This window comes from Podarcis filfolensis, assembly GCF_964270895.1.
Source record: "Podarcis filfolensis genome assembly, chromosome: 2".
NCBI classification, from domain to species: Eukaryota; Metazoa; Chordata; class Lepidosauria; order Squamata; family Lacertidae; genus Podarcis; species Podarcis filfolensis.
This window is the reverse complement of record NC_139605.1, coordinates 104,747,920-104,775,330: the sequence shown is the minus strand read 5'-3', so window position 1 is coordinate 104,775,330 and position 27,411 is coordinate 104,747,920. Positions and strand designations below refer to the sequence as shown.

General features: G+C 44.4%; 1 protein-coding gene and 1 long non-coding RNA gene across 3 annotated transcripts in view; one reads left to right on the top strand and one right to left on the bottom strand.

Moving 5' to 3' along the window:
- LOC310755657 (arylacetamide deacetylase-like 4) overlaps window positions 1-1,897 on the top strand; it is a 58,368-nt gene extending 56,471 nt beyond the window's left edge. The window contains exon 3 of one of the 2 annotated variants that reach the window (XM_083598915.1): window positions 789-1,897. In XM_083598915.1, the coding sequence (XP_083455041.1) occupies window positions 789-1,552 (764 nt within the window). In that variant the 3' untranslated portion in view covers window positions 1,553-1,897. Of the gene's footprint in view, window positions 1-777 lie in introns of both variants that reach the window. The other variant, XM_083598916.1, reaches the window with a different exon arrangement.
- The window catches only part of LOC310755762, a 1,619,227-nt gene that overhangs the window by 551,042 nt on the left and 1,040,774 nt on the right, over window positions 1-27,411 (bottom strand). The window lies entirely within an intron of this gene.

Sequence of the window (27,411 nt, the reverse complement as noted above, 5' to 3'; positions counted from 1 at the left end):
TGGGGCGATGCTACAGGATCCTGCTGAAGGAAAGGGAAAGACAAGAAGGAAGCAGCTGGAGGGTAGTGGAAGATGTGCGACTATGTGTATGAACCAGTCTATTTGTCCAAAAGGAAAGTTTGCATTTGCTTGCCATTTTTGTCTCAGGTCCCACTCACAGCTGTGGCCCCCAGAAGGTTACATAGAAAGGAATGTGGCCCTGGGGGGGTTAAAAACATTCCCAACCCTTGCAGTATGCCATGCAGTAATCATAGAATCTTAAGAGTTGGAAGGGACCCAAGGGCCATCTAGTCCAATCCAATGCAGGAATCTCAGCCAAAGCAATAATAATAATAATAATAATAATAATAATAATAATTTATTATTTATACCCCGCCCATCTGGCTGGGCATCCCCAGCCACTCTGGGCACCTTCCGACAAAATATTAAAATACAGTAATGCATCAAACATTAAAAGCTTACCTAAACAGGGCTGCCTTCAAATGTCTTCTAAAAGTTTGGTAGTTATTTTTCTCTTTGACATCTGGTGGGAGGGTATTCCACAGATGGGTGCCACTACCAAGAAGGCCCTCTGCCTCGTTACCTGTAACTTGGCTTCTCACAGCGAGGGAACCACCAGAAAGCCCTTAGTGCTGGACCTCAGTGTCCGGGCAGAACGATGGAGGTGGAGACGCTCCTTCAGGTATACTGGACTGAGGCCGTTTAGGGCATCCATGACAGATGGCCAAAATGGTCTGTATGTGATTGAATGTGGACAACCTTTTGCTTTCTCTTTAGATTTCGTTTAGCTCCTGAGCATCCGTATCCAGTCCCATTCCTGGACTGCTGTACTGCTGCAATCCACTTTCTGAAGAACGCAAAGGAATACGGAGTGGACCCCAGCTGCATTGCCATTGTTGGGGAGAGTAGCGGGGGGACATTTGCCGCGGCCGTTTGTCAAGAGCTGGTGACCAGAGAGGACCTGCCAAGACTGCGAGGTCAGGTCCTGATCTACCCATTCCTACAGACAGGGGACTTTGATTTGCCCTCCTATCAGCAAAACCAAGCAGTCCCTCCCTTGTTCAGGAAACGAGCTGTCCATTTTGGCTTGAGACATCTCACTGGGAAGGAGATCGATGTGGATGGAGTTATCAAAGGTGCCCATATCCCTTACGATTTGAGGGAGAAATACCAGAAATGGATCAACGTTGATTACATTCCAGAAGAATTCAAGGCTAGGGGTTACGTCCCTAAAGCACGTGCCCCGTTTTCAGAAGACCTTTATGAGCAAGTTAAAAGAGCTGGAGAGGCCATCTATGCCCCGCTTCTAGCAGAGGATCACATAATCCGCCAACTCCCTGAGACTTTCATTCTAACCTGCGAGTATGATGTCCTCCGAGACGACGGGCTGTTGTACAAGAAGCGGTTAGAGGACAACGGGGTGCCGGTGACATACCACAATCTTCCAGACGCAAGCCATGCAACCATGAGCTTTTACGCTATGGGGCCGCTTGAATTACCGAGCTCCAAGATATGCATGCAGCATGTAGTACAGTTCTTAAAAGGTTTATAGAAACGAAATGTGTAAGATGAGAAATAACAAACGTTGGAAATGTAAAGAAAAAGAGGGGAACTTTTATCACACGTGGTGGACTTGTTGCAAGGTGAAAAGCTTATTGGGAAATGACATATAACGAGTTAAAGAAAATGTTTAAAAGTACAGTGGTACCTCAGGTTACATACGCTTCAGGTTAAAGACTCTGCTAACCCAGAAATATTACCTCGGGTTAAGAACTTTGCTTCAGGATGAGAACAGAAATCGTGCTCCGGCGGCGCGGCGGCAGCAGGAGGCCCCATTAGCTAAAGTGGTGCTTCAGGTTAAGAACAGTTTCAGGTTAAGAACGGACCTCTGGAACAAACTAAGTACTTAACCCGAGGAACCACTGACGAGTTAAAGAAAAGTACAGTGGTACCTCGGGTTACATACACTTCAGGTTACATACACTTCAGGTTAAAGACTCCACTAACCCACAAATAGTACCTCGGGTTAAGAACTTTGCTTCAGGATGAGAACAGAAATTGTGCTCTGGTGGCACAGCGGCAGCAGCAGGAGGGCCCATTAGCTAAAGTGGTGCTTCAGGTTAAGAATAGTTTCAGGTTAAGAACGGACCTCCGGAACGAATTAAGTACTTAACCCGAGGTACCACTGTACCTTTGTGGGGGGAAACAGAGGCATTTTTGTTAGGTATAGTAGGGGAAGAGATCCCAAAGAGAGATATAAAACTGTTTATTTTTGCGACAACTGCAGCAAGAACTCTTTTAGCCCCAAAATGGATGCAACAGGAAATTCCATCGTTAGAAGAGTGGCAGACGAAAATGATGGACTATGCATAATTGGGCAAAGCTGACTGGGAAAATCCGAAAGCATCGTAATCAAGCTTTCCAAAGAGACTGAATTTGTTCAATAACAACAAATAACAACAACTAACAAAACTACCAGGGTTGTTGTAAGAAAACTTGCAAAGTTAAAGATATGTACCTTTTTATCTTTATTTAAAAGTCTGTGATAAATAGAAGCAGTGAAAAGTAAATTGGAAAATGTATAAATGATATGAAGTAAAAAGGAATTAGGAAAACCACAAACCAGGAGGGAGGGAAGTCAAAGCTCAAGTGGGCAAATAAGTAGGGAATATAAAGGTAAAGGTAAAGGTACCCCTGCCGTACGGGCCAGTCGTGTCCGACTCTAGGGTTGCGTGCTCATCTCGCTCTAGAGGCCATGAGCCGGCGCCGTCTGAAGACACTTCCGGGTCATGTGGCCAGCCTGACGAAGCTGCTCTGGCGAGCCAGCACCAGCGCAGCACACGGAAACGCCGTTCACCTTCCCGCTATAAAGCGGGACCTATTTATCTACTTGCACTTAAGAGTGCTTTCGAACTGCTAGGTGGGCAGGAGCTGGGACCGAACGACAGGAGCTCACCCCGCCGCGGGGATTCGAACCGCTGACCATACAATCGGCAAGTCCTAGGCACTGAGGTTTTACCCACAGCGCCACCCGCGCTTGTGTTTAAATATGACAAAATGGAAACTTAATAAAAAATATTTTAAAAATAAATAAATAAAAAGCTGATAGAAATGAATGAGCTTCTTTGTCTTCCAATGGCAGCCTTCCCTTTCTGTGGGGGAGTATTCCCCCTGCCCAACAGTCCCAATCCTAAAGCAAGAAGGAAAACTCAGATCCAGAATTCTACGCAGTCTGATTTATTGAGCAATAAGCTAAACTGAGCTAAGCCCCTGGAAGTGATATGAACTCATTTAAGGACACCAGCGTTAGACAGGATTAAAGCGAAACCCAAGGGTGGGGATGTATTTACCCTCCCCCACAGCAGATAGGCTGAGCCGTCTGATCCAGTGCTTTTTTTCTGGGGGGACGCAGGGGTACACATACCCCTAAACATTTTGTGAATCTAACAGGAGAAGAATTTTTAAAAATAAGAATTCTAAATTAGTTTCTTCTCTAGCACAGTGAATCATCAGTTCCATCGCTACTCCCAATGTTGGCCTCATTTCCTGTCACTGTATTTCCTGAGTCTCAGGCGGAAGCGGGCGTTTAATATGTGAAGTAGGAGTTTGAACCTAGCATGGTGATTGGTCAGTTTCGTTGCTGCCACCTCCGATGGCGGCTTCATTTCCTTTCCCGGTGATTTTCTTGAGTCAAAATGAGAGTACCCCTAAACATTTTTTTAGGAGGGAAAAAAAAGGACTGACCGGATCCCTTCGGATGCCAGGAAGGGCTCCTGCAAATTCGCTATGTTTTGGAAAATTCAGGGCACTTGGAGGGTTTGCAAGGAATGAGACACTCTAGCTAGTCCAGGGAGGGAGTTCCAGAGTCTGGGAGCAGCCACTGAGATAATCATGAATGTATGATAGAAAGGATATGCAGAAGGGCCCACGGGCCTCTCCCATCTCTGTATAACCTCAGAAATGCACATGTTTCTTTGATAGAAGCCCTGCAACCAAATATCCATGTACATGGAAATCTAGTTTGTGCTAGCCTTCTGCTTTGGGGGGAAATTTTACACGGGATGATTTTTAAAAAGCAATCACTGCCCACATGCAGCCTGAATACTATGAGATGCACAGCTGCAAGTCTGAATCAGCCTTCAGTTGATTACATACCTCATGTTTAATTCCCCAGCATCCTTTGATATCTAAGCACTACCTGCTTTGTAAAGTCCTGCAAATCTTTTGCCTTTCATTTTGGGCGCTATCTTTTTCCATCTTTCATACACGGATATGTCCTTGTTATTTCAATTAAGACTAGGAGAAATAATTGGAGGGGCTCATAGTTTCAAGCATATAAATCTAGGGCAGCTGTGGTTCAAGTCACCAAAACATGGAAATAGAGTTTCCTACAAACCAATCCTCTTCTCTGAGGCCAGCTCAACGGCTGTGATGAGTCACCGATTCAAAAACGATTTCAAAATGATGGCAGCATTAATTTCCAGAATCGGTAAACCATAGGATGCATTGATGCACTTCTCTGTTACATCCCACCTTTCATCTAAGTCAGGATCGTGCCCTAGTTTTGAGGATTGTGCCCTAGGTCACATGACCATGCTGAACAGGGTTTGGAACAGCTAAAAGTCTCTCACTGCGTCCCACCATGCGCCTGAATTTTGTCAGTCTGCTCCACAGAGCAGTCTAGCTGAGATACAATTAATGAGGAAGGATGATCGTTACAAACATTTCCACTTTTAAATTAATTTGTTTCACTTTCTATATGTATGTGTGTGTGTGTGTGTGTGTGTGTGTGTGTGTACACACACACACACACACACACACACACACATACTTGAAGCTATGTGCAAATTAAAAGCAACTGGGGGGGGGGGGGAATAAAAGGCTAAAATTTAAACGGAGCATAATACCAAAGCTACTAAATAACAGCACCTTAGCAGCATGAATTTTTTTTTCCAATAAATAACATTATCGGTCAATATACCTTGTGCCAGAAGAGAAGCAGAGAGATAGTCAGCTGAGCCTCCTTGGGCCGGCAGTTTCAATGAGTAGAAACCACCGAAGACAAACCTCAAGAATGAAAGCAGATTGTGGCATACCCTGATTTTCCAGGGACAGTCCCAGAATTATGAAAGCCATGCCAGCTTCTGATTTGATACCAGAATGTCCCTATTTCCCATGCCAGCACTGCGAGCTCAGGGAGGAGAATGAGCCAGCGCTTGTTGCGAGCAACGACAGCGGCAGCGGCTGCTGCGAAGGAGCATCCCGTTGCCTCTCCATGGCCGCTGCTGCTGGCCTCTTCCCTTGGGCAGCTCATAGCGACTGCTAGAGGATGGGCAAGGAGGAACAGAATCTGCTGCTACCAAGGCCCCCCCCCTCGCATGATGCACTGGCTCCAGGGCCGTCTTTAGTATTAAGTTGTGGGTGAACATATCAGACGACACAGTGATTCTTCAAACAGCTCTTGTTTATTCACAGGCCAGAACAGAACTGAACTAAAGGGTTCAGTCAGCCTGCTTATATAGAGCTCCAGAACAACGTAACTGTAACAATTTTCTAAAACTATCCAATCACTGAACATCACTTTTGATCCCTTATTTGCATAACTATCTACAGTATCCCCCTGCTGGCCCAGGGTGAGAACTTCAGTACATAACATTTAGCATATGTGGCACCGGGGTGCAAAGATCCGCCCAGCACCCCCATAGTTGTTGAGCTTTCAAGGAGGGAAACAGCGAAAACCGCTAACATGAAAAAAATAAAAACCGGCGGCGATAACTCTGTCTTTCTGTTTTTGCGATCATCCGAAAATGAAAGACATCACTAGGGGGGCACCGCCGGATACGTTGATTCTGCAGCTCTTCCACAAAAGAGAACGGAAATGACCCATTGATCACCATCACCCGGGGATCACTGTTAAGAGCTTAGGCGGCTTCAGCGGTAGGCGCCCCCCAGAATTCGATGCGCGGGTGCACCGCACCCCTTTCACCCCCGGGTAAAGACAGCCCTGGCTGGCTCGGAGGGGCAGGCAGATGGCAGCACCACCCTGGATAGTAAGAAGGGGGAGCAGAGTGGAGCACTATGGGTCTTTATTTTTAAATAAAAAATGCTTTGTGCGTCTGCGTCTAATTTTTCCCCTTTCTAAAATGTATTTAATGGCGTGTGTTTTCCTTCTTGCAAATCTACCAAAGAATAGAATAGAATAGAATAGAATAGAATAGAATAGAATAGAATAGAATAGAATGGGTTTTCTCAGGACGGTGGAGGGTGTGTGTGCTATGTCCCATTGGTCTTGTAGTGCCTTTTTCTGATAGGAAATGCTATGCAGTGGGAGGGTCGCAAAAAATGGGGAGTTAAGGATTGTTCATTGGAGGGAGGATTGAGAAATGTCCCTACTTTCATCTGAGGAATGTTGCAGGTCTGGATCATGGCTGGCTTTAACCCTGATGCAATGCTGTCTGAATTACGGCTAGGAGATTGGGAGTACTCCATAGAACCTTGTGCTCATCATCACCCCTCTTCACTTCCACAATGGCTTCGCCTCCTCTCACAACCCTGGCCCTCCAGCCTTCAGGTTTCTGTATCAGTGTTTTGTTTTGTTGTCCCCCCCAAAAAAAAATATTTATTGAGTTTCATACAAACACATTACTTCACTAAAACAAAAATAAGAAAAATAATAATAAAAGGAAAAAGGAAAAAAATAATACTACAAACCTAACAGATAATAACCAAGAATACAACCACGTACACATGAGACTTAATTAGTTAGTTAAGCTTCCAACTTCATAAACATATTACTTGACTTCCTCTAATCTCTTCCATCTGAATTTCCATGTAACTGAATGTAGCAGTTTTCCAATATTATTATTCAAAAAACAATATTCCGGTTATAATCTAATTTCTTAACTTTTCATGTCGTTCTATTTCTCAATTATTTATTTAATCCTAATTTAATCCTAGGCCTATTTAGTTCTTTCAAGTAATTACTAATCTTTAATGTTACTGTATTTGTTCAAATAATCTTTAAATTTCTTCCAGTCTTCTTGATATTCCTCTTCTTTCTGGTCGCGGATTCTCCCAGTGAGATCAGCCAGCTCCATAAAGTCCATCATATTCATCTGCCTCTGTATCATTGTTAGCACGAACCATAGGTAGCCTCAACCATAGTTTGTAAATCCCCTTCTAACTCAAATCACAAGCTGTAGTTGTAAAGTTAACATCCCCATACATGCAAACATGACACTACCTGGTACAGTGGAACCTCGGTTTTAAAGCGTCTCGGAAGGCCCAACGATTCGCAACCCAAACGCTGAAAACCCGGAAGTGAATGTTTCCGTTTTCAAACGCGCATCAGAAGTTGAATGGCTTCCAAGGTGCATTTTTCCATTTTTCTCAATGGAATTTGCTGACCGCCCATTGCGCCTTGGTTGTCAAACGTTTCAGAAGTTAAACAGTCTTCTGGAACAGATTACATTTGATAACCGAGGTTCCACTGTATTAACTGATAAACCATAATTTAACTTCCAGTAAGCAGAATGATGTCCAGATGATAGTATAGGGAGGGGAGGATGCAGCTGAGTGCTCCGAACCATGGTTGCAAACCTACCAAGAGCCCTGCTGGATCAAGACTGTTATGTACTGAGTTGAATAGGATCCAAACTGCAGCAGTCTGATTGGTCCTAGAACAATAGGATTCAGAATGCAGCAGTCTGATTGGTCCTAGAACAATGCAGCAGTATGATTGGTTGGCAGGAACCACCCAATCATGCTCCAGATAGAAGTGAATCCGCAACCTGATTGGCTTACAGTAGAATTCCGGAATTAGCCAATCATGTGCAGCCCATTGTGTAAATAATGTATATAAAGCAGATACTTTGAGGGGACTTTCATTCATTCCTCCTCACCACTATGAGCTGAATAAAGAGCATGAAATCACTTTGCGACTCTGAGTATATTTCAAAGACCAAAGACCTATCTAGCCACATTGGCTCACCAGATACCTATAGGAAGCCCTTAAGTAGAACTTAGGTGTGATAGCAGAACATGAGGTCAACAGTTAGGAGAACAGGCAGTGTGATACCTGCCTGAAGCTGAAGCAACAACTTGCTAAATTCAAATACTATTACTGTACATCTTCCCACTGAATATCACAAAACCCATCTGCATTCATACCTGAGAATGGGGGATGAGGAAACCTGTTTTATTTTATTGCAAGCAGATTAATCTGAGTAGAACATGTTGTTCTCCTTTTCAGATTCATGCCTTCCAAAACTCAGAATGAACCATGGTTTGATTTTGATCGCTCAGTTCTTATTCTCCTCCAGGAAGTTTACAGACCTCCAAGGTTTGGGCAGTATGTCAAAAGCAAGTTAGGTGCTGTGTTTAAATATGCCCCTCCTCCGAGAAGCATAAAATTATACCTTTGTGTGGCCTGTTTGAAGTGCCCCCCTGACAGTCATTTCTGATCTTCAGTGAGAACTTTTCATACGCCTGTTTTTATAGCTTTCATAATTCTTGCTGCAGACTCCTGCAAGCAAGAACTCATTTCTTTTGCGTTTCCGAGAAACTGTTTGTGTTGGCAGAAAAACGTTCCTCTTCGAAGCCTATTAACGCTGAATTTAGAAGATCGCATAAACAAAAAGGTGATTTAACTCAGCCCGAGATAGCATCTGCTCTTTACCTTGATGAAAAAAATGGTTTTAGGGCAATATCAGCCGCAGCAGCAGCAGCAGCAACAGTAACAGAGAAGAGAGCGGTCATTTAGTCAGAAACACAGACACGATTCAAACCAGCGTCAGTGGTCATTCTGATAGTTGCAAGCACAGAGAAACTGCTTTTACTACTTGATTTCATCTGACAGTAAAAAAAAAAAAAAAAGGAGGACAAAATGAAATGTTGCAAGAAAGAGTCTTCTGGCACCTTAAAGTCTAACAAAGATATTTGCGGTCTTAGCCACACGGTTTCAAAATAGCACAACAAAAGGCCAGCTCTCACAATGCTATCACTTAGCTTGCAGTATCTAGAGATAATCTCAGACAGGGTGAGCTGTGGCCCCCATCGCTTCATGTGTGCTGCAGAGGACAAAACTCTGGCACTGGTTTGGTTCTCTTGATTTCATTTTCAAAAGCAAATGTTCAGTCCTCAAAATGTTGAGAAATGCAGTCTCCCAAAGTGTTGGGAGATAAAGGGAATGGCAAACAGCGGTCTATTCTGCACATCATTTCTAGTGACCCACTTCCCAGTAGCCCAATCCACGCAGTACATCTGAGCAAGTACATCACAATAAACAATAGTTACACAAGAACACACAAATGTGACACTCCATTCCTCAGGCACGGCCCAAGAATTATCGCAGCGAAAAGTGATTATCCCTCATTTTGCGTTGCACATTGTTGTGTACTGCACATGTCACAACAGAGAAAGAGTCATGCTTATCTAGTCTTTTCGAAAGTCACCTCCAAGCATAAACAGATTTTAAAAGTTACAAGGGCATTTCTTCTACACGCACACACACAGTGTCTTAGCACTTCTTGGACGCTGTGTTTGCTGCCAGCATTTTATGGCAAAATTCCTCAAATCCTGAGTCATTAGTCAGAGGACTGTGCAAGGAGTTATGAACTTGGCCCAGAAGACAGTAATATATCCTAAGTAACTGCTTTGCTTGCAAACCTACAACCTCTTTATACAAAGATCAGACAGCTTTCCATTTGCCCAAGGTAGCTCCTTGTATGCCGCTCTGTAAGGACAGTGGTGAGATCACCCAGGATTCCCATGGGTGGTGTCTGCAACCCACGGGCGCCAAGCGATGAAGTCATAGCTCTCCTTCAAAGTTTCACACAGGGCCGGGTGGATCGAGAAGTAATTACTCATACCCTTTTGTTTTCAAGGATCAAAGTCTGTGATCCAAGGGCAAGGAGATGGGTCTACCTGCCTGGTTGGAAAGGAAATTCCACTGTGCAAAGCTAGTCTTCTGACTTCAAGAGGCCACGGGCAAGGACAGAAGGGAAGCCCACAAGAGAAGGCCAAAGCAAAACACAAACACTGCTTGTACACTAGGAAAGAAACATTGGCTGGTTTACCCGGTGCAAAAAGCTGGAAGGCAATTCTGTTGATACGTCAATTGTCACCAGATTCTGCCTAGCTGGATCTGTGAGATGAAAAGTTTAAGTTCCACTAATGCAGAATTATGCCTTGAAAATTGGGGCAGACTTAACTGAAATCCACATTGCTTTACTAGATCTACTGACAGCATCCAGAAAATATTCTGCGCTTATAAAACTTAAGGGACTACGCTCCCATATGCCCCATCCAGTATTTGCATGTGGTAACAGGATCTTTTGTCTAGTCCATGAAGATCTCTCAGCAGATATTTAATTATTGGCTCAAACATAAGGGAATGCCAGAACACCATCTGGCAATCAGGAACAATTGACTTTTCGTTGGTTGAGGAAGAAATCCTGGTATCAAAATATGACCCATGTATAATCCAGAAATTTCAGAGCTCTTGTCTTGGCCAAGAAGGAGTTCAAATGATGCACAAATTATGCAGAAATAGTTTGCATTTCTTAAGTCAGTAAAGGCATCCCACTGGTACAATTTGCTTAAAAATAAACCAAGCCAAGAAGGGTTGCTTACTTAAAATCAATGTTTTATTTAAGGAAGGAACTCAGGTTTGCTTGGTTCTAATTAATGCCGTCCAGCAGTTTGTGTAGACTGGCAGAGTGTCTGTTCAATTGTTCACTGATACAAGGCATTAGAGAGACTCTCTTGTTGGTTTGTTTAACAAATGGCACCCACTGGTCGATTTCTTGATTTCTGAAAAAGATGTTAAAATCCCCCTTTAAAAAGGCAGTAGCCAAGGCACAAGCCAAATCCTACAAGGCAAATGTAGGCAATACCGCTGGAGAAGCCCTAATCATCTTAATTATTGCCATTTTATTTTTGTATGTTGCATTTTTACCAGTAGCTATCTACAAACTAAAATTAGAAACTGATGTGATGGAGATATAAATCTAGGTAAATAACTGGCTGGGCCCCACTCAGTAATTACCCCTTTTGAAAGGTAAGCTGTTAAATTTTTAATTAAGTTGATTTTATCGATTGATATTTAACTCTGTTTTATTACTTACTCTACTTGCAGTACTGACCGCACCCCGTTTACCTGGGGGTTACGCTCCAGACCTCCTTGTGCGTCAGTGAAATGAGCGCAAATGGGGAGCACCTTGGAGAATCCTAGTGGCTTGCAAGGAGCCCCACCCCAGAGCCCAAAGGGGATGTCCCTCCATCTGGCACACTGAGGGAGGAATGAGTTGCATCAGCCCCGTCCCCGCAAGGCACTGGGGTGAAACCGCCTCAGTACCCTCAGTGGAAGCGGCAGTGGTTTCACCCGGCAGCTCATGGGGCTGGGGCCAATACAGCTTCCCACCCCCCTCTGTGTGTCAGACGCTGGCAGTAGAGGGAATCAGGAGCAGTGTTTTCGCTCGCAATATACCACCAGGTGAAGGTGCCATTGCTCTCTGGCCCTCAAACCAGTCCTGGGCGATGTAGCGATCCTGTCAGGGACTGGACTGAGGAGGAATGGTGATGGCCACCCCCCGCCCCTTCTCCTGAACCTTCCTGAGAACAGGCGGACAGTATAGATTTAGAACAGCGGTTTGCCGAAGGGCATAGTTCAGACGCTGCAGGGGGCAAAAGCTGGGAAATATTGGAACAGCAGGAAGAAGAAGAAGCACCAGAGGAGAGGCAGCTGACAGACTCAGTGTCCTTGGAAAGTATTCCTGACCACCACCAGCCTGTCTTCCCACGTGATGTGTACAATTTTTAGGAGACACAATTGATGGAATCTTTCAAGGACAGGGTGAGCTGTGCCCCCCTTGGCCCTCCCTACACTACGCCCCTGCCTCCTGATGTTTCTAGCAACTGGTATTCAGAAGCAATACCTTCTCCTCCATGAAAGTGTCTAATCCTCTTTTAAAGCTGTCCAAGTCCGTGGCCATCACTGCTTTTTCTGGGTGCAACGTCTGTGGTTTAATAGTCATGGTAGCAGCAGCAGCAGCAGCAGCAGCAGCAGAATAGCTCTTCCAGAAACCAAAGGAATCGTTTTGGAACTTCAGCAGCACAGATTGGAGCAAATCCAGCGCTCCAATGCCCCCTGCTAGCTAGAAAATCAACCCTGGCACCTATGCTAGTCAAAATACCATTTGAAAACATTTCCCAAAATATATACACAGCCAGGATAGCCCCAACAGAACATTTCAGAGTCCAACTTGAATTGTGAAATCTAAATTGTAGGGGTGGATGGAATTTTACCAGGGGGAAATCAAGCCAGTCACCCTGTACTTATTCATGCTGTGTTTTCATTCTATTCCATTATTTTTCATCACAACAAAAAGAGGGGGGAGGGGGGAGACAGAGAGAGAGAGAGAGAGAGAGAGAGTGAGGCCTTACCTTAACATTTCTGCATCGTTAGCTCCCTATTCCACCTTGACCCGTCTTGAATAGCTCCAGGCTGGGTTCTTAAATAGTTCCAGTGGGGATCACCTAATTATTCAGATGTAATAAGGAGATAAAGGTGGAGGAAGCATCATTAAAGGCTTTTCAGGTTTTATTATTGCTACTGCTACAATTATTCCTCCCACAGAGCCAGACAGTTTTCCCATTCACTGTTAAACTACCATTTGGATCTCCCCCGCATTCCTCAAACACTAATTCCCACTCTCATGATAGGAGGGGTTAAAGGGACGGGGTGTTTTTTGTTCGTTTTTTGTTAAAATCTACCAACAACCTATTACAGACATTCCGAGCACAATTCAAAGTGTTGGTGCTGACCTTTAAAGCCCTAAATGGCCGCAGCCCAGTATACCTGAAGGAGCGTCTTCACCCCCATCATTCAGCCCGGACACTAAAGTCAGCTCCGAGGGCCTTCTGGCAGTTCCCTCACTGCGAGAATTGAGGTTACAGGGAAACAGGCAGAGGGCCTTCTTGGTAGTGGTGCCCACCCTACGGAACTACTTCCTATCAGATTTCATTTTTTTAAAAAGATATTTATTGAAGTTTTACAAAAACATAAATTTAAAAAATCATATAAAAAGAAAGAAATACAATAAAAAAAACATAGAAAAATACATAAAATAAAAAAGAAGAGTAAAAACAAATCCATTTTTGTAACCCTAACTTATTATCTTATTTCCTTGGCCTCCTCACACCTCCCCTTTTTGTATCCCCATTTAAATAATCAAATCAGCAAATCCTTGCCCTCTTTCGTTTATCTTAACTCTATATCTTAACATATTATAACTCTATATTTTCATCCATTATCAGTTCAATTTTGCATACTCTTGTTAACTTTGTTGCTAATGCCACTTATTTTCAATCCAACATCATTTTAACATTCATTAATTTTACAGTGTTTCTGCAGATAGTCTTTAAATTTCTTCCAGTCTTCTTCCACCAACTCTTCTCCCAGATTTCAAAGGATAAATAACTTTGCAACTTTTAGAAGACTTCTGAAGGTAGCCCTGCATAGCAAAGTTTTCAAGGTTTGATGTTTTATTGTGTTGTCATATTTTGTTGGAAGCCGCCCAGAGTGGCTGGGGCAACCCAGTCAGATGGGTGGGAAATTGTTGCTGTTGATGATGATGATGATGTTGTAACTGGCTTGAGACAAAACCAAGCTTTTGGTTATGTACATTAGCTATGGGTAGTGTTAATTCATTAGGAAGCGGGTGGAGCTGTGGTCTAAACCACTGAGCCTCTTGCTGATTGAAAGGTTGGCATTTTGAATCCACACAGTGAGATGAGCTCACTGTTGCTCTGTCCCAGCTTCTGCCAACCTAGCAGTTCGAAAGCACACCGATGCAAGTAGATAAATAGGTACCGGTGTGGTGGGAAGGTAAACGGCGTTTCCATGTGCTCTGGTTTCCGTCATGGTGTCCCATTGTGCCAGAAGTGGTTTAGTCATGCTGGCCACATGACCCGGAAGCTGTCTGTGGACGAACGCCGGTTCCCTTGGCCTGAAAGTGAGATGAGTGCTGCACCCCATGGTCGCCTTTAACTGGACTTAACTGTCCAGGGGTCCTTTGCCTTTACCTTTTATCTTGTTCTATAAATTAAGTAATGCAGTACCTGTGGTTTTCCAGCTAGTCAACACCATCTTTCCTGTAGTCCAGGGCTTTTTTCAGCCGGAACTCGCCGGAACTCAGTTCCGGCACCTCTCAGGTAGGTGCTGTTGCCATTATAAGAGAACAAGGGAGGTGTTCATGGTGAGTTCCAGTACCTCTTTATTTTAGAAAAATAGCACTGAGTAAAACCATCTTTAAAAGCATCATTCGGGCAGCGGGAAGGTTGCAGAATTTGAGATACAGGAGGGAAATGGAATGTTGCTTAAAACTGGGCAAAGAATGACAGAGTTGCCAATGGTTTTTTGTTCTTTTTGAAAAATGTGACATTCCTTATGAACGGCTTCTGGGGTGGAGCACATAATCTCGAGCTCCCTCTAGTGCATCACTGCTCCAACTATTTGCCTCCCTGCCCCAAGATTCTCCCTCAAAGACAGGCTTAGCAGACCGTTTTGTGCCAGGTTATGACATTTCGCCAGCAGCCAGCACCAAAGGGCTTTCATCACAATTAAGACATCTAACAAACGAGTAATCCCTTTTGATCAGAGAGAGCGATGTTAGGCATGTGCCCAAGATTATGCAATGGAAGCCACAAGTTTACATCTATAGTGGATTGCACAAGGAGTAACCTTTAGATGTTCCATTATTGAATATATAATTTTTGGCATTCATGTACCTCATTAGTTACAAGTGGGCTGAGAGAAACTGTCTTTAAATCACCCACTTGTAAGCTTTTAAGAACCATATATACATGGAGTGACATTGGCTGACTGCTGAACCCAAGAGTAGCATCATGAAATCTCACTGTAGAGTTGCAGGGTGAAAAACAGTGGTACCTCGGGTTACATACGCTTCAGGTTACAGACTCCGCTAACCCAGAAATATTACCTCAGGTTAAGAACTTTGCTTCAGGATGAGAACAGAAATCGTGCTCCGGCGGCGGCGCAGCAGCAGGAGGCCCCATTAGCTAAAGTGGTGCTTCAGGTTAAGAACAGTTTCAGGTTAAGTACAGACCTCCGGAACGAATTAAGTACTTAACCCAAGGTACCACTGTACCAGGAACAGTAGAGGTTATTCATGTCAAATCCTTGTTTGTTTGTTTGTTTGTTTGTTTGTTTACAACAAATTTTAGCTCCTTGTTTCTCTCCAAGGAACTCAAGGTAGTATTCACAGTTTTCCACATTTACTCCTCACAACAACCCTGTGAGGTAGGTAAGGCTGAGAGGCAGTGACCAGCCCAAGGTCACCCAGTGAGCTTCATAGCTGAGTGGGGATTTGAACCCTGCTCTCTCAGGTCCTAACCCAGGGCCATAACTGTTGCACCACACTGCCTCGTGACTAAAGAGTCACAAGGGCCTAGCAATTGTTGGCAGCGGGCACCACTTGAATCGAAAATGGGGTTTGGCAAAGTTCTCCTGCCTTGTAAGAACGTTCAACACATTCTGTCCTTGCCATCAGAACATGTGTTTAACTTTCAGAAGACTGCAGGCCTGCAATGTAGGACAAGGAGGCGACTATGACTGGTGTTTCCATTGGTGCTTCCCCACATTTTCCTCGTGCTTGTCTGTTCCCTCTCTGAGGTAAAGGTACCAGTGCACTAGTTTGCCAAAGCCAAATGCTGCTGTCTAGCATGCACAGTGGCACTGTGGAAGTTAGTCGTGTGACCAGGCTTTGCTTAATATCATAAGTACATAAGAACATGCCCCCCAACATTTCTCCAATGAAAATTGAGACATTCTATTCCATCCGTGCCAACATTTCTCCTGTGGAAATAGGGATGTCCTATTCCATCCTCTCCAACATTTCTCCTATGAAAATAGAGACGTCCTATTCCATCCCTTCCAAGATTTCTCCAATGAAAAAGGAGACGTCCTATTCCATCCTCTCCAACATTTATCCAATAAAAACAGAGACGTCCTATTCCATCCCTTCCAAGATTTCTCCGATGAAAATAGGGATGTCCTAAGGAAAAGTGAGACCAAATCTGATCAAATCAGAAACCAGGACGGCTTCTGTAAATCCATGACTGTCTCTGGAAAATAGGGGCACTTGGGGGGTCTGCATAAGACAAGCCTGCTGGATCAGACCAATGACCCATCTAGTCCAGCATCCTTTCCCACAGTGGCCAAGTAGATGTCTGTGGGAAGCCTGCAAGATGAATAAACTTGCCTACAGCAAATAAGTCTTTCATAACCTTATCCTCTCTAGCAGGAACAGGAAAAGCCCTCTAGATGTTGTTCGCCTGCAGCTCCCATCATTCCTAACCATTGGCCATGCTGGCTAGGGTTGATGGGAGTTGGAGCCAAATAAAAAGAGAACCACAAGTGTGTGAGAGAGATGGATGCGAAGAAAGGAAATCTCATGTTCTGAATCATTAGGAAGGGGACTTAAAATAAAACCGCCCAAGTGTTAATGCTCTTATATAAACCTGTGGTGTGACCAGGCATCTGGTGGGAGGGCGTTCCACAGGGTGGGCGCCACTGCCGAGAAGGCCCTCTGCCTGGTTCCCTGTAACCTCACTTCTCGCAGTGAGGGAACTGCCAGAATACTGTATACCAGGGAAGTTTCATCAAATTTGTTGAGCTTTTTGGGTGGGTCAGGGTCCTGCGATCAACCATGATTGACCAGGGACACCCCACGATCGACCCATAGTTCCAGCAGCTGAGCAGCAAAGATGATATCGTAGAGCTGGATAAGGTTCAGAAAAGGACAATCAAAATAATAGAATTTTAAAGTTGGAAGGGACCGCGAGGCAGGCAGGATTTCTGCTGTAGACCGCCTCCTGCTGTGATGTATGCATGATGTTTCAGGGGGGTGGTCTTGGGCTACAGGGCGGGCAATTTCAAAAGTCTGTATAAGGGCCTCTGTACCATTGTTCAGGGTTCTCTCCTCCTACGTGTGGTGAGTGGGGACCCTGTTGCAACAGTTTAATAAAGATCAGGCGTACTAGCCGCTTTGCTTCTCAATATTCTCTAGTTGGCCTGTTATTTTCTCCTACCGATAGGGAACCCACTTAAGGACGCTATAAGGGCTCTGGAATACCCCACAAGGGAAAAAGAGCAGGTTTTCTTTTCATATAACAACTAGCAGAGGTTGTATGCCCCAGAATGCCAGCTGCCAGAAACCACAGGAAGGGAGAGTGTTTAGGCCACATAGGTATCTGGTTGGCCACTACGAGAACAGAAAGTTAGACCTTAGACCTTATCCAGGAGGGCTCTTGTTCTGTTCTGCATCCCTACCCTACGGTCTAAGTGTTGAGTCACATGAAATACAGGATTGTAATGGGAGTAGCGTTCTAGTCATAGCTGTCAACTTACAGATTTGAAAATAAGGGACCAGCAGCCTCGAAAATAAGGGATCAGCAGCCAAAATAAGGGATTTTCCAGGCACAGGTATGTTCAACTTCTGAGCCCCTCCGAGCCAAAGGCAGAAAGCCCAGCCAGCAGCCAAACAAAGCCTCAAGCGGTGGTTCCCACAGCACAGCAACCTAGCGAAGGGGATGCAGCAAGGAAAACCACCGTCACCTCTCTGCTGGGAAGCGCTGAGCAAAGGCAAATCCCCAGGCAATGCGGCCAATTTGATTGGCACAAGGCATGCAAGCTCCACCCCCCAGTCGTTCTTAGACTCCTTATTGGGTGAGCAACGCAGCCAAGCAACACAGTTGGAGCCTCCCTCCTCCCTGGCTAGCAGGGAGGGAGGGAGAGGAGCTGCTTCCTTTGAAACCCGGGAAATTTAAGGGACATCATCAATAAGGGACAGCAGCGGGACACAGCGCTGAGATAAGGGAGTTTCTCGCCAAATAAGGGACGGTTGACAGCTATGGTTCTAGTAATGTGATTACCTCACCTTCTAACCATCTATTGTAGGATAAAGTCCAACACCAACCAATCGACAAGCAGTTGCAGAGGACTGACACCGATCTGAGGCAGTATGTTATCATTCATCGCTAGACCCTCCTCCGAACTTTTCTCCCCACTTTTTTTATTTACTGCATAGTGAAATGAAAACAAGAGAGCCCCGACTTTTGTGCGTTATGTTTTCTATAAGGAACAGAGTTGCTCTATAGACAATTGTCCCCAAAATCGAGCACGTCAAAACAATAGGAAGGAGAAAAAGCTGACCTAGGCAGCTTTTGAGACAATGGAAGGAGTATGGAGAAAGTCCTTGGAAGAACATTAACGTAACGTTGGGCATTAAGAGCTGCTTGTAGAACAAGTCGTTGGTTTGGGAAAGGCCATTTCTAAGAGGAAGTAGCATTTTTGTGGTTTACAGAGGATCATGCATGCCAGAAAGAGAAACTAACTTGCCTGTTCCTTGAAATTCACCATGTCAGCTACTGGAAGCAAGATTGGGGAATGTGACATCCTTTAGTCACAAAAGGACTGGAAGACTGTATTTGCATTATATTTCTATAGCTGCCCATCAGTAAATATTCCCCGGATGGCTTTTGATTGGACTATTGATGGGCAGCTATATACTGTATTTTTCTGTGCATTGGACGCCCCTATATATAGGACCACCCCTGTTTGGGGGGACTCCAAATTTAGAAAATGGGGGGAGATTGCCCTGACTTGTTGAAGAGCAGGCCGCCACTGCTTGCGAGGAGCTGACTGCTGACTTGTGCTTAAGCTTGCTTTTCCTCCCTCCCATTCCTTTCTCCTCTTGCAAGACACAGCCTCAGAACTGATTTTTGTAAGCCTTTGGGGTTAAAGGATGTGGCTTAAATCCAGTAAATAAGTAGGAAAATAAATATTTTCCAATTGGCCCCAGAAACAGACTGGGAGACAGTGCAGCTGATAAAGCATTGGTATAATTCGGTCAAAATGTCCCATGCCAGTTAATAGTTTTGCAGCCTTGTTTTGAACCACCTACAACTTCTGAACTATTTTTGAAGGCAGACCCACATGCAATGTATTGCGTCGTAGTCGAAGCAGGAGGTGGCTGGAGCAGGAGTAACTCTGGCTAAGCTATTTCTATCCAGGCATGGAAACCTTATGTAGTGATGAAGCAACAAGCCCTGTGGCAACGTGGCCAATCTGGTTGCACATGCTCACCTCAGGATTGTGTGGCTCAGTTTCAGAAGGTTCATGGCAGCCTGCTGAACCACAATCTGAGAACATGCCGGAGCCATCATGAGGACTTCATGACAACACATTGCTCAGCATTCAGACAGGAAACCACATTTCATCTATCAGGGTCACTTCACACATCACAGTTTGGGGTGTGCGTCAAACTGTACAAATGCATAGCACGACTATGATTGCAACACACATGTGTATTGTAACACCAGTGCCATATAGCACAGGCATAGGCAACCGCCGGCCCTCCAGATGTTTTGGCCTACAACTCCCATGATCCCTAGCTAGCAGGACCAGTGGTCAGGGATGATGGGAATTGTAGTCCAAAACATCTGGAGGGTCGAAGGTTGCCTATGCCTGATATAGCTCCATATACACTCTTCAGAAGCACAACTGGTATTTCCTGTTGGCAAGCTTGGTTTAATCTTGCTTAGTGTATGAAGTGGCCCTAATCTTCTAAGTTCTTCGGGAAATTTGAATAAGGTTGGGCTTATTTTGTTGGTGTCCCCAGGGAAATAATTTGGGCAGATACCAGGGGTAGGGACATGTAACCAGGCAGAGGGTCTTCTCAATAGTGGTGCCCACTCTGTGGAACGCCCTCCCATCAGATGTCAAGGAAATAGACAACTATCTGACTTTCAGAAGACATCTGAAGGCAACCCTATATCGGGAAATTTTAAATGTCTAATGTTTTACAATTTTTAATGAGCTGTTCATTGCCCAGAGTGGCTGGGGAAACCCAGCCAAATGGGTGGGGGTGTATATATTATTATTATTATTATTATTATTATTATTATTATTATTATTATTATTATTATTTAGGGCTCTGACTTTTTGACACTTACCTGTTTACTGTAACATGGTTCATAGCCCCTGATGAGATGGAAATACCTGGCTATCTGACACTTACAGAGTTTTGAGTTTATGTGGGTTAAACCACAGAGCCTAGGACTTGCCTATCAGAAGGTTGGTGGTTCGAATCCCCGCAATGGGGTGAGCTCCTGTTGCTCAGTCCCTGCTCCTGCCAACCTAGCAGTTCGAAAGCAATTAGATAAATAGGTACCGCTTCGGCGGGAAGTTAAACGGCATTTCCGTGAGCTGCTCTGGTTCGCCAGAAGCAGCTTAGTCATGCTGGCCACATGACCCGGAAGATGTACGCCGGCTCCCTCAGCCAATAAAGCGAGATGAGCGCCACAACCCCAGAGTCGGTCACGACTGGACCTAATGGTCTCTTTCGCTTTAGCTTTACCTTTACCTTTACCTTACTTATTTGTTTCATTTGGCTCAGTTTGGATAGTTGAGCTGAAGGAAATCTCACTCCCTGGAGAACAGCAGCTAATTGGTATCTACAACACATTCCAAAATCTGGAGGACGTGTTAACACTGTGATATCACTGATAAACCCCCATAGAGTCTGCCAGAAAGGGAGCATTGCTTTTTATTTGGCTGGACTGTCCGTTGTGTCAGTCTTCCTAACTGCATCAACACTGTCTTCATATTGATTAGACATTACAAGCCTTACATGAAAATCACTCCTCTCCAGCATGTAAAAAGAAGACCGCTGTTGAATCCTGATCAGAAAGGCAGAGCTGGATCCAGGAAGCTCCTCAAGAAGCAACCTGGAGTGTTGCCACCAGGATGACACAGGCCTTGTCATCACATTGGGCTTTACTGTGAGTTTGGAGGCTCTTTGAGCCCAAGATTTCTGGGCATCATTTATATGACACTGCCATGAACCATAACCCATCCTAACCACAACCCGTTTGTGTTGAGTGAATTTCAGATTCCCCCACTCCTGGGAAAATCCAAAAAGGAAAGCAGAACTCAAAAGCATAATCTTCTGTTGCTACTGGTTGCATTCTCTTCAGTTAAGGTGGCACTAGGAAGACCTATGAGATCTGGGGGAATGGGATAGGAGATGATTCAGTTGGTTGGTTGGTTGGTTGGTTGGTTTTCAGGGTGGAAGGAAAAGGGTTGGTGACCCCTGATTTAACTTCAGTATTAAGGCACCCTGCAGATTTGATTCAATCCACTTTTGAGAGACACGATAGAACTGCAGGTGAATTTGCTTTCCTGGCACTCATTGTCTTGGTTCTAGGCCGGAGACAGACAACTGTTTGCATTGCATTTAACGGAAATGATAGCACATGCCCTCTCCTTTAAATTTTGCTTCTGGGAATTTTTGGAAGAACTCATGGAGCTGAGATAAGGGAGCCATATGAAGTGTCTAGAGTTTGCAGAGAATATTGAATTCCAAGGCTGGGATGTGTAGGAATTATTCTTTCAATGTTGCTTTCATTTTCCTCAGTAAAATAAATAAATAAATAAAGTAATAAAGTAATTTGCAACATCTATCAGAATAGCTATTTTTGTCTCTGGTCTATTGTAATCCCTTAGTTTTTGTCTGTTGGCCATTGATTCATTGAAACCAGCCATGGCCAAACTTGGCCTTCCAGATGTTTTGGGACTACAACTCCCATCAGGACCAGTGGTCAGGGATAATGGGAATTGTGGTCCCAAAACATCTGGAGGGCCAAGTTTGGCCATGCCTGATTTAGACCAATGCAGCTTGCAATTGTCGTTCTCAAGAACCGGGTCAGAATTTGTGGTAAGGGAGGTGCAATTCTGAACTCATTGGCTTGGCACTGCATTCCCAACTGACAGTGAGTAATTATTGCAGTCTGATAGTGTCAGGCCAGATAACTGCCTTATTGGACAAGGGCTAGGTCAGATCTCTTAACATCTTTCTCGTTACTTCAAAGCAGCCACAGAGGGCTTCTGATCTGAACAGGGAAGTTGCAAAAGGGGAAGGATTACTAACGCTTCCTCCCAGGCCATTTCCCCAAATGAAATCTGCCCCCAGCTACCAAGCCACTCTTAGCTTTGAGAGTGAGAAGAAGAAAAACAAGCTCCCGTATTGTACTTGCATACATTCATAACTGATGGAAATGTTAGTGCAAAGTGGTGAGAACCTCAAAACTTTGTTTTTTTTTGTTCCTCTCTCAGCTCATCCTGGTATTTCCATGCCAGCTCTGCTTTGTAAGGCTGCTCTTTCTCCCTTCCTCATGTTCTGCCTCCCAAAACGCAAGCAAACAAAAAAAGAGGGACAGGAAATGTCTGATTGCCGAGTTATTAAGGGTCTTTGTCATCTTTCAGAATGTTAAGGGAAGCCAGATGTGGATCACAGGGTGGGCGGGGAGGGAGACAGTGATTGCCTTCATTTGTACAAATTAATTTGTGCAACATTTTGCCTACACTTTGAACCTGCTCTGTTTCAGAATTTAGTCTTTTCGGAACCTGGGTTTTTGACAATGCAAAATTTCAAACAAAAGTTTCCAAACTGAGTCTTGGGATTGCAGCATAAATCTCGTGTGTGTGTGTGTGTGTTAACATATCATTTGCAACAGTAATTAAACATACTTTTACATCTTATTCAAATTTTTGGCTTCTATCAATCCTGTCTGAAAATTTTCCAGTCTAATCTCTCAGTATGCATTTCTTATCTTCCCTATTACATTTCAAACTCATAACCAATATCTCTATCTTTTTCTACTTTGTAACACTTCATACAGTGGTACCTCGGGTTACATACGCTTCAGGTGACATACACTTCAGGTTACATACTCCACTAAGCCAGAAATAGTGCTTCAGGTTAATAACTTTGCTTCAGGATAAGAACAGAAATTGTGCTCCGGCAGCGTGGCAGCAGCAGGAGGCCCCATTAGCTAAAGTGGTGCTTCAGGTTAAGAACAGTTTCAGGTTAAGTACAGACCTCGGGAACGAATTAAGTACTTAACCCGAGGTACCACTGTATATTTCTCCTTACAAAACTTCTTGTAGTCCTACTAGCGTAATTTGTTGATTACAGTCGCTCTTCAAATAATTCATATACTTCTTCCGATCTTCTGTAAATCTCTGGTCCCGCAGGTTTCGAATCCTTCCTGTCATTTTGTCCTATTCTGCATAGTCCATTAATTTCGTCTGCCATTCTTCTTTCGTCGGAATTTCTTCTTGTTTCCATTTCTGGGCTAGCAATATTCTTGCCGAAGATTGCAGCAAAAATCAGGTTGCAGCACACGTCGCAAACTGAAAACCCACCCTGTGATCTGCAAATGTACTAAAACATCTGCTTCAAACAGTTAATGTTATCCAAAACTTGTTACAAAGCCTCTCCTCCTCAGGGAGGGGAGGACTTGTGAACAGGAGCCATTTCCTGCTTTGGCAGGGGGTGTTCCACCCCCTGCCCAACTGCTCTGGCTGCCGTGCCATGCCCCCAGGTGCCCAGCCAATCGGCTGGAGGCTTGGGGGCGGGGTTTAGCCACTCAAATGCGGCCCGGCAGCGTTTCTCAGCCATTGTGCTGCTGCTTTGTGCTGTACATTGTGCTGTATTGGGTATTGGGTGACAACACCCAATACTTTTGGGTATTGGCAGTTAGGCATTGGAATATGGTTGTGTGTTGGAGGGCAGGGTGTGGCCATCGCCTACCCCTCCATTTTATGGGTATTCCAGTAAAGGAATCCGGTGGTCCTAGATCCTGTCCGACGCCCTTGCCGGTGGCTAGTGCCATGGCCCGACCCCAGGTGACATCAGGGGGAGCTTTCAGTTGTATTTGCATCAACAGGCTCCACCCACTGGTGGTTAACCCTTGATACTCACCCCTCCCTGAGGGGGTGGAGTCACGCTCTGTTGTTTTATCCAATGCCTAAGCCAGTACCTCTCACATGCTGTAATCAATAAAGTTGTGGCCTTTTTTTAGCCCATCAACCTAATATACTGTGCCCATGTGTCTTTCTTATCCTCAAGCGGGTGGTGGGTCCTTGAATCACAAAGCAACCATTTCAATTTTTTATTACAGGGTTCCAGTTCTCCCTCTTTTCTATTGAGGAGCCAGCATGTTGCTTTCAACAGCTGTGTGAATCTTCTCAGAGTCCCCATTTGACCTGCAGACCCCTGTAGCAGAAAGGCAAAGGTCCCCTGCTCATAGTTATTTTCAAGATGGTTGCTCTTATGCTGACAGGAGTCACTAATAGCCTTGTGGATAATGAACATTATGAAGAGCAAGGAGGTGGGGAGAAATTTGATTCAGTTCACCTTTCCAGGCAAACCTGCCTAATTCACCCTTCCTGAAACACCGTGCAAACCAAATCACAGCCGTTCTTCAAAATCCGCTCTTCTCTGAATTTTCAAATGTAGTTCTTCAGTCAAATGATGTTTACAGAGATGCATATACTAGGGGTGGTGCTGTGGTCTAAACCACTGAGCCTCTTGGGCTTGCCAATCAGAAGGTTGGCGGTTCAAATCCACACAAGTGGGTGAGCTCCCATTGCTCTGACCCAGCTCCTGCCAACCTAGCAATTCGAAAGCACGCCAGTGCAAGTAGATAAATAGGTTCCACTGAGGTGGGAAGGTAAACGGCATTTCCGTGCGCTCCAGCTTTTGTCACGGTGTCCCGTTGCACCAGAAGTGGTTTCGTCATGCTGGCCACATGACCCCAGAAAAGCTGTCTGCGGACAAACGCCGGCTCCCTTGGCCTGAAAGCGAGATGAGCATCACAACCCCATAGTCGCCTTTGACTGGACTTAACTGTCCAGGGGTCCTTTACCTTTACTGGGGTAAACCATGGTGGGGGGAAATAACATGCCAAGTGCATTATACTGGGGGAAATTGCTTTGCAAAAAACATGTCTATTAGACAAAACTGCGTACAAACATGTCTAGATTAGGAGAAATTCGCAGTAAAATACTAATGAATTTTCCTGAAGATTAAAAAAAAATGCTGATGTGGAAACATGGACAACTGAAAATTGGAAAAATGAGAAATGCAAATGGGCAGATTTCCCCTTTCCTACAGAGGACTCACATGAACATAGGGAAGTCTTTTAAAACATTTTAATTAAGACTGATATTTTGCAAGATGGAAATGTAAAATTGTATGCAAGTATAGATCTGAAATTGTTGTTTATGGTGAACACATTTCTGTTCTTTAAATTTGTATTTTTAACTTTTCTTTCTTCTTTTATTCTCTTTTTTTATTTCTTCCTCTTCTTTTTGAATATTGCTTTACAGATGTATAAATAATTATGTTCATGTGTATATGTATGAAATTTGTTTCTTTGTTTCTTTTCTTATTTGATATTCTTTTCTTTTTTTATTTAATAAAATTTAATAAAAATAATTTTAAAAAATAATAGGGAGATTAGATCTATCTTTGGGAGGGCATCCTTACGCTGGCATTCATTGCAGAAGCATGTGGGCTCAGGCATTTGCAAAATAGTTTTGAGTGGATTTAAGGGCGTCACTGCAGTGCCTTGCATAACTGGGGATTTCATGTGTAGTTGGAGTGTTGTGAGAGGTACGTACTGTCAGCAGAAAAGAGGATAGCAAAGCATCTGAGGTCTAGGTGAGACCTTGCATTGCGAAACATGGGCCACGCTGCCTGGTTGCAAGCAAGCTGAAAAACCGTGCAATGCGACATCACAATAATTAGTATTTCTTTACGATCGCAACCTGCTCTGCTCCATTAGCCGCTGCTAAAGGCAGCATGCAGCAGACCATATCAGCTCTGTGTTATTGGGGAGGTGCAGACTGGCAGCAGTACAATGCAGTCTCCTTCCACATGTAGCTTGGGTCTGAGAACAGAAAAGTGACTCCGTTAACAGAGACAGTCTGTACTCTGTGCACATAGTCATCCTTGGAGTACAGGCTGTTGATGGCCAAATCCATGATTCAAAAAAAACGAAACAAAAAAAACACCCCACAGTGCCTCTGCATTCTGTATTTCAAATTTTAAATATGCTTTTTGTCCCCGATACCATATAAAAATTAGGTTTTATTGTGTGGTGTGCAGATTTATTGGGAGCAGAGAGGCGGGCCAGGCATTTCTCTAGCCGAGTTTAGTTCCAAATAAAAACATCTGAACACAGTCCTGTTGCTCAACGGGTCGCTTATTGCAAATAGTTACGATCCCACAAACATTCTGGATGCCTACTTTCTTCTGTAACCCCACAATCCCACAGAATGCTGAAAGCCAGTTCATGAGCCCAGCAAGCCAGGAATATCATCTACTCATTATAATTATAATTATAATTATAATTATAATTATAATTATAATTATAATTATAATTGTTATTATAATTGTTGTTGTTGTTTATACCGCCCCCATCTGGCCGGGCCTCCCCAGCCACTCTGAGTGGCTCCCAACAGAATATTAAAATCACAACAGAACGTCAAACATTAAAAATTTCCCTAAACAGAGCTGCCCTTGGGTGTTTTCTAAAAGCCAGGTAGTTGTTCATTTCCTTGACATCTGATGGGAGGGCATTCCACAGGGCAGGTGCCACTACCGAGAAGGCCTTCTGCCTGGTTCCCTGTAACTTCACTTCTCACAGTGAGGGAACCACCAGAAGGCCCTCAGAGCTGGACCTCAGTGTCTGGGCTGAACGATGGAGGTGAAGACGCCATTACTTCCCCATTTAACATGTGGAATGGCTGATATGCATAAGAGGAGGGAAATCACAGGAGTCAGACATTAGATGTGATCCATGTAAACATACCCTCCCACAGTGGTGTAGCGTGGGTTGTCAGCACCCGGGGCAAGGCATGTAATTTGCGCCCCCAACCCGTGGATTTTAGCACTCGAGTCTCTTCCACTAGATTAGTGGAAGAGTGCGAGCGCGCCCCCCAGATGTTGCGCCTGGTGCGGCCGGCCCCCCTGCACCCCCCACGCTACACCACTGCCCTCCCACAGTTCTCTGATGAAAATAGGCACATCCTATTCCATAACAACAATTATATGATTTTTTTATAATTTATACCCCTCCCATCTGACTGGGTTGCCCCAGCCACTCTGGGCGGTTTCCAACATATATAAAGACATTAAACATTAGAGAGAAAAGCTTCCCTGTGCAGGGCTGTCTTCAGTAGTTTACAAAAGGTTGTATAGTTACTTATCTCCTTGGCTCAGGGGGTCACATAACACCATACCCTCCAACATTTCTCCGATGAAATGATTTGAACCTGGAATGTCCCATTTTTCCTTAGGAGTCAACGAAAAGAGGGACATTTCAAGTTCAAATCAGAAACCAGGACAGCTTGTGTAAATCTGGGACCGTCCCTGGCAAATAGAGGCACTTGGTGGGTCTGTATAAACCAGTATTGCATACAGTGGTACCTCGAGTTAAGAACTTAATTCGTTCTGGTGGTCTGTTCTTAACCTGAAA